The sequence below is a fragment of the Eumetopias jubatus genome, unplaced genomic scaffold (genome assembly GCF_037043125.1).
Source record: "Eumetopias jubatus isolate StellerSeaLion01/CBP00866 unplaced genomic scaffold, mEumJub1_p1.0 scaffold_4, whole genome shotgun sequence".
In the NCBI taxonomy this organism is placed as follows: Eukaryota; Metazoa; Chordata; class Mammalia; order Carnivora; family Otariidae; genus Eumetopias; species Eumetopias jubatus.
Window position 1 is genome coordinate 107,119,360 of NW_028274810.1, and position 15,608 is coordinate 107,134,967.

Here is a 15,608-nt window from a genome sequence, read left to right on the forward strand (position 1 = left end):
GCGTGAGTGTCTTGCTTTTCCTTTCCGCTGGGGGACCACTGAAAGGGTGGGTGCGCTGGGATGGGCATGCAGCGTTCTCCTGCTGTGAATCCTTTCCCGAGTTCCAAACGGTGGGGTTTCTTTCTGGGTGGCAAGCTGAGTCCTCTGGTCTTGCTCTGGAGCGAGCCCTAGGGAACAAAGCACTCAGGAGCCAACCTAGGGTTGGGGTTAGGGCCTAGGGGCACGGCAGGCAGAGTTCTCCTGCTCCCAGTGCTTTCAAAAGTGCCAAATGGTGCATTTTGCTTTGTGGTGTCAGGCTGAGTCCTCTGGTATTGCTCAGGTGGCCCAAATCCCTGGGGCATGGAGCCAGGGTCCTAGGGAAAGAGCTCTCCGAAGCCAAGCGAGGGTTAGGGTTAGGGCCCAGGTACACGGCACTCCTGGTCTGCGGGTATGTGGCGAGCTTGGGATGGGCATTTTTTCTTGAGGGCGGGGGTCAGGTTGAGTGTCAGGCTCATGGTTTGCCGACAGGGGGCGCAGAAAGTGTAGATTCTTTGGGATGGGCATTCAAGTTCTCCTTCTCTGAATGCTTTCCAGAGTTCCCAGTGTTGCGGTTTCCTTCCAGGTGGCAGCCTGAGTCCCTTGATACTGCTCTGGTGTCCCGAATCCTTGGGGCTTTGGAGCCAGGCCCTGGAGACAGACCGCTCGCAACCAACTTAGGGTTAGGCTTAGGGCTTATGGGCATGACAGGCCTGATGTGCTGGTGCTGTGATGAGCTTCCCACAGTCTGAGTTGAGGCCGTGGGTCGGGGGGAGTGTCAGGCTCAGGGATTGCCGCCTGGGCACGTTGAACTTGGGGTTTGTTGGGATGGACCGGCACAATTCTGCTCTGAATGCTTACTGGAGTTCCCAATGGCACATTTTCCTTTTTAGTGGCTGGCAGAGTCCTCCGGTACTGGTCAGGTGTCCCAAATCCCTGGGGTTTTGGAGCCAGGCTCTGGGGACAGAGCGCTCAGAAGCCAGCTTTGGGTTAGGCTTAGGGCTTAGGAGCGTGACAGGCCTGATGTGCTGGCGCTGTGATGACCTTTCCAGGGTCAGAGTTGAGGCCGTGGGTTAGGTTGAGTGTCAGGCTCAGGGTTGGCCACCAGAGGGCGCCAAATTTGTGAATTGGCTGGGATGGGCATTCAGAGTTGTCGTATTCTGAACGCTCTCCGGAGTTGCAAGTAGTGTTTTTGAATTCTTTTTGGGAAGCTGAGTCCTCTGGTGTTGCTCAGGTATTGCCATCCCTGGGGCTTTGGAGTCAGGCTTCTGGGGACAGAAGCTAAGAAGCCAACCTAGGGATAGGCTTATGGCCTAGGGTCATTTCAGCCCTGATCTGCCCACGCTGGGGCAAGCTTGGGGGACGGGGGATCTGAGTGGGGGGTGTGGGTCAGGGTGAGAGTGAGGCTCAGGGTTTGCGGGCAGGGGGCCATTGAAAGTGGCATTTTGCTGGGATGGGCATGCAGAGTTCTACTCGGAAACCTTTGCCGCAGGTTCCCAATGGTGCGGTTTGCTTCTGGGAGACAGGCTGAATCCTCCGGTATTGCTCAGGTGCCCCCAATCCCTGTGGCTTTAGAGCCAGGCCTCTGGGGCCAGAGCCCTCAGAAGCCAGCGAGGGATAGGGTTAGGGCCTAGGGGCACGGCAGGCCCGACGTACCAGCACTGTGGCCTGCTTCCCTGGGGTTTGTTTTGAGGGCCTGGGTGAGGTTGAATGTCAGGCTCAGGGTTTGCCGCTAGAGGGCGCAAAATTTGTGCATTCCTTGGGATGGACATTCAGAGTCCTCCTGCTCTGAATGCTTTCAGGAGTGCAAATGGTGCGTTTACTTTCTGGGTGGCAGCCTGAGTCCCTCGACACTGCTCGGGTGTTCCGAATCTGTGGGGATTTGTAGCCAGGTTCTGGGGACTGACCCCTCAGAAGCCAACCTAGACTGAGTGTTAGGACATAGGGACACGGGAGGCCTGATGTGCCAGCGCTGCGTCGAGGTTCCCGGCGGTGGGGGTCAAGGGCGTGAGTCAGCGTGAGTGTCTTGCTCTTCTTTTTGGCCAGGGGACCGCTGAAAGTGTGGGTTCTCTGGGATGGGCATGCCGCGTTCTCCTGCTGTGAATCCTTTCCGGAGTTCCAAACGGCGGGCTTTCTTTCTGGGTGGAAGGTGAGTCCTCTGGTATTGCTCTGGAGCGAGCCCTAGGGAACAAAGCACTCCGGAGCCAACCTAAGGTTGGGGTTAAGGCCTAGGGGTTAGAGCGTAGGGGTTAGGGTGTAGGGCCTAGGGTTAAGGTTAGGATTAGGGCCTAGGGTAGGGCCAGGGTTAGGGTTACGGCCTACGGTTAGGGCGTAGAGTTAGAGTTAGGGGTTCGGGGTAAGGGTACAGGTTAGGGTATGGGTTAGGGTACGGGTACAGGTTAAGGTACGGGTTAGGGTTAGGGTATGGGTTAGGGTTAGGATACGGGTTAGGGAATGGGTTAGGGGTTAGGGTACGGGTTAGGGGTTAGGGTACGGGTTACGGGCGCTCTGGGCTCTGCTGACACTGTCACAGTGTCCACAGGAGAAGGGTGGCCCATGTGAGTGCTCACTGGCTCATTGTGTCAGATCACGCTAGAGCAGAGGGGCAGCTTGGGCAGGGAGTCTCAAACTCTGCATCCGTTTGTGTTCTAGTCTTCCAGCAAATACACCATAGGCTCTTGCACCCACCTGGTAAGACATGACTCTGCCTTCTAGGAGTGGGCAACCTGGAAAGAGGACGAGATTAAGACAAAGTACACAGCATAGTGATCTCCTGAAAATGGTTTTTGAGTGGCTGAAGGCCAGAGGGAGGATGGGTCTATTTGGTGTCTCCCTGTGCTACCCTTCTGGCCTCAGTTCAGGGTAGACAGAGGGATGTATGTATTCAGTGTCTCACTGGATGCCTGGGGACTTCCTTTGGGGCTGGGAGGACCACTGCTCAGAAGGTAGGATCAGTGCTGCGCCAGGAGCCCAGGGCTTTCTAAAGGCAGGTGAAGCTGGCTATGAACTGGTGAGCTGGGCATGAGCAGGTGTGAGCCAGGAGTAAGCAGGGCAGGGCAGAACTCCTGGGCCTCCACCTGTCCTGGGGTTAGGACCTCTGGTCCCTGGAGACCTCCCTTGATGGCCCTCCAACAGCCCTGAGTACAAGCCCTATAGGGAAGGTAGTCTACCTCAGGAGACTGCGGTCCTGGGGAGCGGCCTAGGGTCCGCAGTGTTGAGCATCCCCTTCCTCTTACCATCTCTGGGCTCAGATATGCAAGCCTCACCTGTGATACAGGTCTTGACGTTCCCATGGCTCTGTCCTCAGGGGTCCCCCTGACACTTGGTGTTTGCCCTTGGTGCAGGGTCCTGAAACACTCTGTGGACGCCACCTATGAGGAGCAGGGCCCAAGCCCTGGGTACCGCATGGAGCTGTCCATCTTCTACGTGGTCTACTTCCTGGTCTTCCCCTTCTTCTTCGTCAACATCTTTGTGGCCTTGATCATCATCACCTTCCAGGAGCAGGGGGACAAGGTGATGTCTGAATGCAGCCTGGAGAAGAAGGAGGTGGGTGGCTCCCTCTTCTGCCCCATGTGCATGTGTGCATTGGATGCTCTGCTGGGCTCCCCTGATGGGCAGAACCACTGGAGTTCCCTTCCGCATGGGACTCGCTCATCACCGCATAGCTGGTGGCCAGCACAGGGACAGGGAGAGACCGAGTGTGGCTGGTCAGGGCTGCCTGTGAGGACGGAAGAGACAGGTGTGGGGTGCAGTGGGTGCTGCAGTGTGGGGTTCCACCCAACCCCACCATGTTCTCAGTGCTCCTTTGTCCCTGGGCAGAGGGCTTGCATCGACTTCGCCATCAGCACCAAGCCCCTGACACGGTACATGCCCCAGGACAAGCAGTCATTCCAGTACAAGACATGGACATTTGTGGTCTCGCCTCCCTTCGAGTACTTCATCATGGCCATGATCGCCCTCAACACAGTGGTGCTAATGACGAAGGTATGTTGGCCCAGCACGGGGGACAGTGGGTGCCAGCTGGGGTGTGAGAGAGAGAGAGAGAGAGGGAGAACCATCGTTGCAGCTGATCACGTCCTCGTCAGCATGGGATGCCTACAGAAGCCCAGTGCCCTGGGTTCTCTGTGGGCTGAGATGGTGAGAGTGTCCTGGGAGGAAACGGGGAGAGCAGGGACGGGTATCCCTACCCTGGGCAGGTGTGCAGTTCTCTCTGCTCTGGCAGGAGGTCAAGGCTGGGGTGTCTTGGGGCAGCCGAACCTGCAGCCAATGGCACTTATTCCCCGTGCAGTTCTGTGACGCACCATATGAATATGAGCTAATGTTGAAATGCCTGAACATTGTGTTCACATCCATGTTCTCCATGGAATGCGTGCTGAAGATCATCGCTTTTGGGGTGCTGGTAGGTGCCTTGGCTCCCTCTTGGCCTTTTGGTGGTCTGCATTCTGGCTCCCTCTCTGTAGGGGGGATCTTCAGGGACTTGTAGCTTAGAGCTGGGAATTGCCAAGCCCCCAGAGCAAATGTGACATTGCAGGGGCTCCTGAGAAAGGGGCTGCTCCAATACCCTGAGCTGCCTGAGCTCTGCCCCAGCCCAGTTCCTGGAGACAGGCGGGGCCAGCCTCCTCCTCTTTGGACACACAGCTCTCAGTTCTGCACCTGCCCAGACCCACAGGTGTTTGCTTACTCAGCTGTGGTGTCCCCCCTGGGTGGCCCATCTGTCCCTTTGCTCCTTTCTTGATTAGGGGTACTTCCTGCAACTCCTTGCCTGGCAGAGCCCTTACCAGCCTCTAGCAGTAACTGCTCTTTTTTCTCTCCAGAACTATTTCAGAGATGCCTGGAATGTCTTTGACTTTGTCACTGTGTTGGGAAGTGTTACTGATATTTTAGTAACAGAGATTGCGGTATGTAGTGTTTCCTGTCCTTCCTGCAGGGCCCCAGAATGGTTTCCTTCCAGGCAGTGCTCCTCAGTGCGCCTCCAGGTCCTGAGTGTTAGCCCCTTCTCTCTTGCCAGCGTTCCCCAGGAGCCCCTGGAAAGAAGGAGGCTCCTCTCCAGAGGTGGAGTTGGGGATTGGGTATTGTCTTGGGAAATGCTTTTTCTTGGATAAGACAGTGGTTTCCAAAAGGTCTTCTAGGCTGGTGGTCTGAGAGTCACCTGGGAGCTTCATTGTAACAACTGACCAGGAAGACAAGAATCTTTTAAATCTGTGTGTGTCTGACAAATCTAACAACTTGGCACCAAAGTACATGAACTAAAACCAACAAGAATTTAGAATATTAGGTTTGTTTTACGTGTGTGTGTGTAAATAAAATGAGATCTCATTCATATCAAACATACACAGATTATATGTAAAAACTGACCAAGTGCTAAAATATGAAATTGTCTCGACAAATTTCAAGGAATCTGAATCATAAAGCAATATTCTTTGAGTACAATGCATTATGTCAGCATTAAATGGCAAAAAATCTCATCTCAGTCCTAAGGTGACTTCTCCAGGAGCAGACACTTAGGGTGGGGTTCTTGTACAAGTCATTTCTTAGGAAGCACTCCCGGGCAAGACCATGAGAGGGAAGTTTGGGGAAATGGACAGCTAAGAGAAGGGGGATCAGAAATGGATCTGGAGCCAAGTGCCGGGGTGCATCTGGGTCATCCCCAACGGAGGCTTGGAGACAGGGTGGTCACCCCTCAGAGCTGCAGAGCTCATGCCTCTGTACGGATTAGTCCACAGCTAAGGGCTGCACCTGGGGGCTGCAGTTGTCAAATACCTCCAGCCCTTCTGAGTGCACCCCACGTGCAGGCAAAGCAGGCTCTGGCACCACTGGGGAGGAAGGAATATCAGACTCCTTGGTAACAGGACCGCACTGGAGTGCACGAGTGTCTGCTGTTACCCTGGCCCCACTCAGCTCTGCCCACGTCTCACACTGGGTTCACTTCCCTCCTTCTTCAGGATGATGCTGGTCACGATGTGTGGGAGAAGAGGGTTGGTAACCAGCTAGAGCTAGTCTGGGTTAAGTTGATGTTCATTAACTTATTCTTCCTAACCCCTTTTGGGGTCCCCTGACTGGTGGCCGGCCTTCTGCCGCTCTAGTTGCTGGACGGGATGAGGCAGCCCACACTGTCACCCTATGAAGCCCAAGTCCCTGCTTGTCACACCCTTGTGTGGTTCTGGCTGCCATAGTGGTCCAGTCGCAATTAAGACTGGTCATAGAGCACTAGAAAGGCCCTAGTGAACCCCCTGACTTCCAGATAGACTTCTTCCTACCCTATGTAATGGTAGCTCTGCCCTTCTCCATTCCCAGCATCCAGTACCCTGGCCAGCCTGGACACTCTGCTCTGCCTGCTGATCTTACGGCATGAGGAGCACAAGTGACAGGGGCCCACCATGACTTTGGTGATCCACAGTGGAAGCCTTCCCTACCCCTTGAGCCAGGACCTCTAGATTTGCCAAACCTAAACTTATGGAGATGATGAGAACAAAGTCTGACCTGGGTTGCTGGAGGGTAGGGAGAGGGGCCACCCCTACTTCCACCCCTTGCTTTCTGGATCTGTGAGACAGTTGGACACCCAGTACCATCTCTTGTTTGTCAGTTCATCTTGAAGGACAATATCCCAACCCTGGGAGGTACATCACCAAGCCAGCATTTAATCTGTGTCTTTAAGAGGCTTTTTCAGTGTTTTATGAGGTTTCCACCTCCTGAATGATGTTGAATATTATATGCCTGTGGATCCCGAGTCACCTGCTCCTTTTGTACCTGCTTCTGCTTGCTCAGTTTGGAGTCGATGTTATGTGGAATCCAATATAGGTAAATCCCTGGTACTGGTGTGGGCCAGGGTATTCCATGGGCAAAGACAAACCCACACCCAGAGTATGAGTGATCCCAGTAGAGACACATCACTGCCATTTCCAGGTGAAAGGATTCTCATGGAAGCAAATTACCACCAAGGGGCTGGCTGACAGCCTAAAGCATGGTGCATTGTAGAGGCCTCGTTGACTTCTCATAGTGGGCTGGGTGTTTAGTAGTGGTCATGGCTGGATCAGCCCAGCCATGGGCTCAGGCACGGCCTTCATCTCAGCCATCATGGTCACTCTATTCATGGATCTACTCTGTGAACACTGGGGCTGGTGAGAATAGAGGCTGGCTGTCATCTGTTGGGTAAACCATCTCAAGGCCTGGTTTTTAGTGCCCCTACAGCTGTGGATGCTCTGTGGTGGACACTGATGTGTAATACAAGGACCTGCATGTCGCATCCATTCCCTAGGCCCATCTGGATGCCTTTCCCTAACCTTTGTTCTCTCCGGAGCCCTGGCCAAGCTTTAGCTCTTGCGTAAGGTCCTGTAATCCATACCACAGGATTGGATTGGTGATGGAGAACTTCTTTCTCCATCCGCGCCATGGCTGCTCAGGTTCGCCACCTAGAACTCTGCCTCACCACTGTCTTCCAGCTCGTCTCTGTGTGGGGTTCTAGTGACACCAATGTATTGAGACAACCGCTTCATGTAACAGGCTTGAGTTTTTCCTCCTGGCTTTAGTGATCATCCCATGATATGCTGGGGTAGGAGTGAGCTCAGGAAGACAGGTGCAGCAAAGGTGCAAGGCCTGGGGCACTGGGCCACCTGTCATGAGACTGTGCCCTCTATTTTGAGTGAGGTAGGAAGAGGAGTGACATCATCTGGCTTTTCAGACCAAACCTCTGGCTGAGAATAGAGTGCAGGGCACAGGCAGAAGCAGCTAGGCAAGTTAGGGCTTAGTTGGGTTATCCCAGAAGCAGACCCCAAGACAGGAGTTCAATGCAAGTCATTGATTTGGGAGGTGATCCCTGGAATACTAGGGGAACAAGGAAGTGGGCCAGGGAGGGGGGCAGCCAGTACATGGTCCTATGAAGCCAGGTACTGCTGTGGGTCCTCACTGGGAGCCCTGAGCCCCCATTATCCCAGCAAGGGGCGGGGTGACGGGGGTATTTTTCAGCAAGTGCTGTTAGCTACTACTTGAAGGCTGCTGGGGAGAGGGGGCCAGAGAATGTTAATTCTCATGTCCTGGCCTGGGAAAATTCTCAGGAAAAAAAGATGTGGATGCTGACAATTGAGTATTGGGCCTGTGAGGATATGAGTGCCACTGAATGCCACAGCAGGGAGCCCGGCAGAGGGTCTAAGGTGAGAGACCGTCATTCCGGATGTAGTTTCCAGTAGAGCTGCAGATGGACCACATGTCTCTAAAAGTTGAGCAAGAATGGCATCAAAGTCTGAGCACTTGGGAACGTGGATTATCATTAATTGAAATGGGAAAGACTGTGGGTGGAACAGGTTTGTTGTGGACTGTTTGTACATGTGGACTGGATGCAGTTTGTACATGTTAGATTTGAGTTGCCTGTTGGCCTCCCTGAAGGAATCATCCAACAGGCCTTTGGACAGATGGGCCTGGAGTTTGGAGAAGAGATTCATGCCAGTGTCATAGGATTGGGAACCATGAGCATATGAGATGATATCAGATCCATGAGACTGAATGAGATCAATAAAGGAGAGAAAAGAATGAGCTACTGAGTTCTATGATGCACCAACATTTAGTGACAAAGGCGTGGCCGGAGGGCAGAGAGGTTATCCAAACCATTAGCAAAGGTTAGTGTGCAGAATGTGCAAGGTTCTTCTGTGAATCATTAAGAAAAACAAAAGCAACCGAATGGAAAAATGAACTGAAGGCATAATTGGGCATTTTACTAAAAGAATAAGAAACAGAAATGACCAATTAGCATAGGAAAAGCTGCTCACCCTTATTTGAAATTAAAGAAATGTAAAGTGAAATGACACTGAGATGCCATTTCACACCCTCTGGTTTGTCAAACGTCAAACAGGAGTTCCAGCCATGGCAATGGTTAGCAAGTGGGACAGCCAGAACCTCCACGCTACTGCTGAGGGTGTTCGTTGGACAACCTTTTCGGAAGAGTGTGGCAGTCCCTGGAAAGCTGGACATATGCATGCCTACAGCGACTTAGACACATAAGCCAGAGGGTGTCTGGGCAGGTGACCTGGAGACACTTTCACACAGAGGGTCGTGGCTACCTTGTTCACAGTAGCAGCGGAACGCACTGATTGTTAGGGGACGTGAACGTAGTAAAGTGCCACACGCACTGGAGGGTGGTGGTCTCCACATCAAGAGGGATGCTTTTCAGAAGCAGAGTTTGCTTGCCGTCAGCACAAGTTTGCCCAAGTCCGCGAAGGCTGCATACGGTAGCGTCCCATTGAAAAGGCTAAGAAAAGTCAAGTATAACGCATTTTAAGAGTTTGTCATAAGACAGTAAAGAAAAACAATTATTAACAAGAATTAAAGGTAGCTACTACATCTGGGGAGGAGAAAGGGAGACAGGACGGGCTTCAAAAGTAATGGTAACATTCTGTTTTCTTTAAGCTGGGTGATGAATATATGGACATTTTATGATATTTCTTTGAAAATGTGCATCCGTACACATATTTATACATATTCTTTTGTGTATGTGGTATGTTTTATGGTTTTAAAAAATTAGTAATCCAAATAATGCGGGGAAAGTTCTGAGCTGCCATTTTCACACAAAAACCAAGGATGTTCTGTCACACCAACCATTGGCATTGTGGCATTGCCCAAGTGCTTCTCATCCAGAAATAGTTCGTACCAGTGTGGTTTCTGGGAGGAGCAAGCTGGCTGCTGATCCTTACGGGCCCCGTCCTTGGACACAGGCATCTTTGTTCCCTGGATAAAGGGATCCAGACATTGTGCTCCTGTCTGCAAGGGCACAGCTCTGGGGGTTTCCTCATGTGTGTGCCTCCTCGCCCAAGAGGGCAGACTGATGAGCAGGCATCAAGGGTGGGGGTGGCCAGACAGGCAGAGAGCACGACGCCCAGCTGTCTTGCAGGGAAACCTCCACCTCCAGAGAGGCCCACACGCAAGGCAGAGACCTTCTGTAGCGCAGGTGGCTGGAGCAGCCCAGTGTCTGTCCCTCAGCTGTTGGACGCGCAAGGCCAAGGGGGCTTGTGGTTGTATCAGACCTTGCCTCAAATAAGCCCTCCATGGCCGCTGCCATCGGCCCCCGATGCCTAGCAGGGCCGGTGGGAGGGCTGAGGAGCCACTTGGCTTGGAAGCTCTGCTGTGCCCTGGCCGCTGGTGCTCTCGGAGCTCAGTCCTTCACCCAGTTCTGCCGAGAGGGGAAAAGATGAAAGGAAGTCGTCATGTGGATTAGTGGTGTCTTTATTTTTGTTCATTTGTAGTCACTTCAGATGTTACTTTGTGATGTACTTTTTTTTCCTTAGGCAAAAAGATGAGTGTCAGTTCCCACCACCAACTTAATCAAAATAGAGTAATAGTCTTAACGAGGGTCACGTAGACAGCATTCCCAAGCAAGCATAAAACTGACATTGATTTCTTTGCCTGGAAATAAAAAAATAAGTGTCTGTGAGTCATCTTTGGATTTGTATTACAAACAGGAATGCAAATGAATGCCACCCTGTCTGCATAACCTACAGATTTCAAAAATATGTTTTGATTTGGTGCATTTTAAGCCAAATATGCAAAGTTTACTAAAATCCTCAAATTTTCCAGTGAGGTATTCAAAGTTTGAGTTTTTGCTTGTGTTGATGACTCATTTTCTCTTTTGTTTTCTGTTTTTGTTCTTGATTTACTTTAACCTACCTGCTGACTCACGCCATCCAACCAACAGACAACGCGAAAACCATGTCTCCATCTGTATGTTGCGCACCTGCTGCTCAAACATCCCAATTTGTAAATAATACGCAAATATCCATCCATGAAAACGTCACATATAGGAAACGGTTGATTTCATGACTTTCAACAGTTCTTAAAACTCCTTGCTTTGCTTGCTCTCCTCCTGTTCTTCCTTCCATTTCCTGGGGCCCCTCACCACTGCCTTCCTGAGGGGTGTGGTCAGAGTCTGGCAGTACACCCATCGCCTCTGGCCTCTTCTTCTCGGCTCCTGGGCTCAGCAGGGGCTTCTGAAGGCCCTCCCAGGAGCCACTGGATTCAGGAGCTGGCCTTGGGTCTAGAGAGGAGGTGTAGGGTCTTCTGAGTGAAGCGGCCAAGTGCCCAGTGTTTCTTGTCGGGATCGGGCTCAGAATTGGGGAGATTTTTGTAGGACATGAGTTTGGACCTGATCCTGCAGAGTCCATGGTTTCTCCTGCACCGTCTTCCTTCTGCTCCCTTCCCCACCGTACCAACATACAAGGCTGGTTCTCCCCGGTGGCCTCTGACGATGTCTCCTGTAACATTCTCCCTGGACATGCCCTTCCATAGGGAACACTCTCTGGGTCTCAGGGCTGGAGGGGATTGGAGATTTTGTCTTCATGATTCAAAAAAGGGTGGTGTAAGGCCTGATGGAGTGGGAAGAGGGTCTGCCCCCAGAGACAGTGAAGCTCAGGGCTCTTGCACTCAGGCATCATTGGAAATTCACATAAAGTAGCAAATATTTGAGATTCCTGTTACAAAATGAACATTAATGATAAAGTGTTTCACAAGTGTAGCAGAAGATCTTGAGTTGTGAGAAAATGCCATTTGACGCCACAGAAATTTTCGACTCACTCAGGCCTTTTCGTGGCCTTTTCCCGTCCACTTGGGAAGAGCACCCCCCTCCCCCCGTGCCCTTCCTCATCCTCCAGAGCACACATCATCACCTGACATGCTGCGCATGTTGGGGTATACAGAGCTTTGCTTTTCTTCATCATCGTCCCATGAGAACAAAGCTGATTAGGAGAGCAGTTTGTTGCAGCATAGACTGTGGCCCCCAGCAGATGTGCACAGGTCACTTTGCTTGACCCTGACTGGAAACAGTGATGTACTTGGATGCAGGAGATGCCGATCCAGGTCTGAGGCCTGTTGATCCCCTTTGTGGGGGCCATGTTTCACAATGCCCGGCGTACCTTTAAATCCCTTAAATCTCGGACTCCTCACCGTCTGGGCACAATGTCCTAATGTCTCCATCTTGTGGATGAGGAAGCAAGGGGCTCAAAGGAACCAGGGACCAGTGTACCCTCAAGGTGAATCAGCTACCACATTGAGAGGTGCGATGATGCATCTTTGGGGTGCTCTAGACCTTTCCTGATTCAGAGGCAGATGGCAATAAGGAAGGGTGTGGCTTTGAATTAGTGGGGGAAGTAGTAGGTGCTCTCTGGTGTGACAGAAACCACGGACTCTGGGAGGATGGGGCAAGCTATGTCCATCTCCAAGGGGTTGGCCGAGGCCAGAGGCGACTATGCATAGCCGTGGGAGGCTGCCGTGTGCTTGCTGCCCCCTGCTCTCCTGCATGCGCTCGCATGGCGTTGCCTGGCAGCTCCCGCCCTGGGCACAGCCACGGAGTGCTCTGCCTGCCACACTGTGCTCGGAGTATCTGTGGCTGCTGTCACCATCTGTCCTCATGGCTCTCTAGGGCTGGCTGTCTGTTGCCACCCCCACCCCTCTCCCGAATGCCCACTGGAGCCCCGAGAAAAGACATCTGGGAGGAGGGGTGAGAACTCGAGTCTCAACAAAACGTAGCAGGTGACTTGTTGAGCTTTGCGTTCATGCACCATGTGGATGGACAGTGCCTTCCCCTGCCTTGTCTTCCGTCCCTTCTTTCTCACCCAGAGCCTCGATTTTCCCCAATATCTCCAGGAAATCTTCTCGTCTGTGCCAGTGGCCTGAGCAGAGCGCTTTGGGCTGGGCAAATGATAACTGTGTTATCACAGTCTCGGCCCCTCCAGACCCAAGTGAGCAGGTGCTTTAGAGGCCGGGCCCTTGGAAGCTCCCTCCCGTTCCTCTGCTTTATTGTCTTGTACAAAGTATTTCCCAGCACTGTAGACAAAGTCTCCCTTCCATCTCTGTGCCCATCCTCCCAAAGTGACTGGCTCATTTGAGAACCTGGGGCCCACGGGGCAGGGGTGGATGTCTCTTGGCCATCCTGTACCACTGAGATTCTCTTTCCCCAGCACAAGCAGGTGAGGGAGCTCTAGGCAAACTGTGTGCCCTCCAGGGTCACACCTCAAGGTCCACTCCTGCCTTCTTGCTGATCTGGACCACAGTCAGCACCTCCTTGTGACTGCCAGACCTCCCACCCCATAGCTCCGACATCTAGCCCTCCAGTAGAGACAGTCTAGTCTCCAGCCACCCCGGTGGGAACTGAAGAGGCAGACAAGGGCTGGGTTGGGGCCACTGTCCTTAGAAGTAAGAGTGAGACCTGCCTCTCCACCAAAGGCCTCAGCCCAGCCTAGAGCAGATGGGCAGCCCTGGAGGGAGGGCGGCCAGCTCTCCCCAGGCTCCCCATGCCTCCTGCACGTGCTCTCCTACTGCTGCTCTCATTCAACACGTCGTGTTCTTTTCTCCATCTGACCACTGAATCTGGCGATGCGATGTGTCTAGGCCTGAGCTGCTTGCATATGTTAAAACACCAAAGTGGCAGGAAGCTGCTGTCAGGCTGCGTGCGGGCACCTGGTCTCCAAGCAGACAGAGGGTGGGAGACTGCCCAGGGCCACAAGCACCCCCACGTCGTGGAAACCGTCCAGAGCCGTGCTCCCAGAAAGGGATGTGCCAATAACTCAAGGCGCCCCTGGGCCAGGGTGGTAGCCTCCCTCCCAGGTAATCTGTGGAGTCCAGAGTTTATTGCTTCTTTTTTGCTTGATTTTGAACCTCCTGGATGAGGGAGCAGTGCTAGATACCCTGGGATCTCTGGAGTTGAGACCATTTGCGGATTTCATAAGTGGCTTCCGTGGTGTGGGCAGCAGGATCGCCAACACTTACCCTTCCTATGTTGACTTGTCTGCAGGCACCAGGAGCAGCCCCAGAAGAGATGTTTGCCCCTCTGCCAGGTCCCAGATAGCAGGGGCTTTGCTAGCCGTATGGAGAAGCGAAGGGCCCTTCAGAGGCTCTCGGTGAAGAAGGAGCCCTGCCCGGCACTTGGATCGCTTGGCTGTGTCTTGCAAGAGGCGGTTAGTGTTAGAGGCCCATCCACAGTTCGTCTCCTGGCTCCACCTGGCAGCAAGGAGCTGCTTCTGAGAATTTTTCTCTCTCTCCCTCCCTGTTGGGTGCAGGGGAGCCTAAAGCGGAGGGGTTTCTTTGATTTGCTGCATGAGAAGTGATTTGCAATGACAAGCTTTACTTTTGGAAGGTTTTCTGGTGGCCGATTGCTGCTTATACCGTAGAGCAGTGACGTTTTGTTTTATCTCTCTTTGTATGCACTTTTCTTCGGGACCACAGCACACCAGGGAGAGGTGGGTGGGGAGCAGTACCTGAAGTTGCAGGAGGCTGGTCTCCACAGGTTAGAGAACAGCCTCTCTTCCCTACAGAACAATTTCATCAACCCCAGCTTTCTCCACCTCTTCCGTGCTGCCCGGCTCATCAAGCTGCTGCGCCAAGGCTACACCATCCGCATCCTGCTGTGGACCTTCGTCCAGTCCTTCAAGGTGAAGCCCAGGCACGGCCCTCGTGTCCTGACCCTCCCCTGTGTGATGCACAGTGCTGTGGCCACCAGCTCCTCCTTGCCACCAGAGCAGACCCTCCTCGTGGAGGCTCCTTGTTGGCACCCGTTATCCTGTTGTGGTTTACAAAGACATTTTAAGTGATCCAGAGAGCATCTTGGTAATGCTCACTGACTCTGAGGTGGGTTCTATGACTGATTATAGACGAAGGAACTGAGGTGGTCTCTTGGTGGAGGGGCTTCATGGTCAGTGGGGGTGGATTTACGGTCACTGGGGTCTGGGTGGCCCCAGAGACCCGGCCACCATCCACTCTGTAGACGAGGCCTGAGCAATGTAGCTGGGCAGCCCTCCCTGGAGCCGCCCTGTCCTCTGTATGTCTCCACAGGCCCTGCCCTACATGTGTCCGCTCATCACCATGCTGTTCTTCATCTACACCATCATCGGCATGCAGGTGGGTGCGCCTGATGGGACAGGGAGCAGAAGGGGCCCTGTGCCCTGGGCCAAAAGGGCACTGATCATGGTCATCAAATGGTATCAATGACAGATTGGCACTTGGGGAACATTTCCATGTTTGAAGCACTTTAAGAAATTAATTCTCGGAAAGGCTGTTCTACCGATAAGGACACGGAGGCTGGGCACCACGGGTTTGGGCCTGTCACCCAGAGTCCACTAGTGAGGCGTAGCTCCACCGTCTGTAGGAAAATGCTCTGCTGTGCTCCTGAGTGGAACCCCATTGGGCTGTTAGGGTGTTGATGGGCATGTTTGATTCGGTGGTGGAGCTTTTGAGCACATCTGCCTGGTGCTGAGTGGCCTGCAAAGCACCAGCTGGTCATTCTGTTAGTCCAGAGAGTTGACCTGATCCTTTACAGGAAGTTATATATTACAGAAGAAAAAAGTCAACAGGATCACACCAGATCACTGTACTGTCAAGTTCAGCTTGGATAAGTTAGATTGCCTTTATTTTGCCAAAGAACCCTTTGTCAGCTACTTGGAAAAACATTTAAAAGAAAAAGCAGTGTTCCAGTTTTAAATCTTTGGCATCTGGCCACTTTTCAACAGTAGGATGGGAGATGGATCTAAATGTTAAATTATAGTGGGAGAAGCCATTGTCTTAAAGATTAGCTGAAAAGTGATTTTTAAACTCTACTTCAGGGATTGAAAAGGTTCTCTTTA

At 52.6% G+C, this 15,608-nt stretch overlaps 1 protein-coding gene across 1 annotated transcript in view; it reads left to right on the forward strand.

Annotated features, from left to right (window-relative positions):
• Positions 1-1,976: 1,976 nt before the first annotated feature.
• Positions 1,977-15,608, forward strand: part of LOC114204059 (voltage-dependent N-type calcium channel subunit alpha-1B-like) — a 44,810-nt gene continuing 31,178 nt past the window's right edge. The window contains 9 exon segments of the mRNA XM_088022869.1: positions 1,977-2,022; positions 2,505-2,540; positions 2,543-2,573; positions 3,360-3,561; positions 3,835-3,999; positions 4,304-4,414; positions 4,830-4,913; positions 14,304-14,420; positions 14,821-14,886. Of these exon segments, the coding sequence (XP_087878995.1) occupies positions 1,977-2,022; positions 2,505-2,540; positions 2,543-2,573; positions 3,360-3,561; positions 3,835-3,999; positions 4,304-4,414; positions 4,830-4,913; positions 14,304-14,420; positions 14,821-14,886 (858 nt within the window).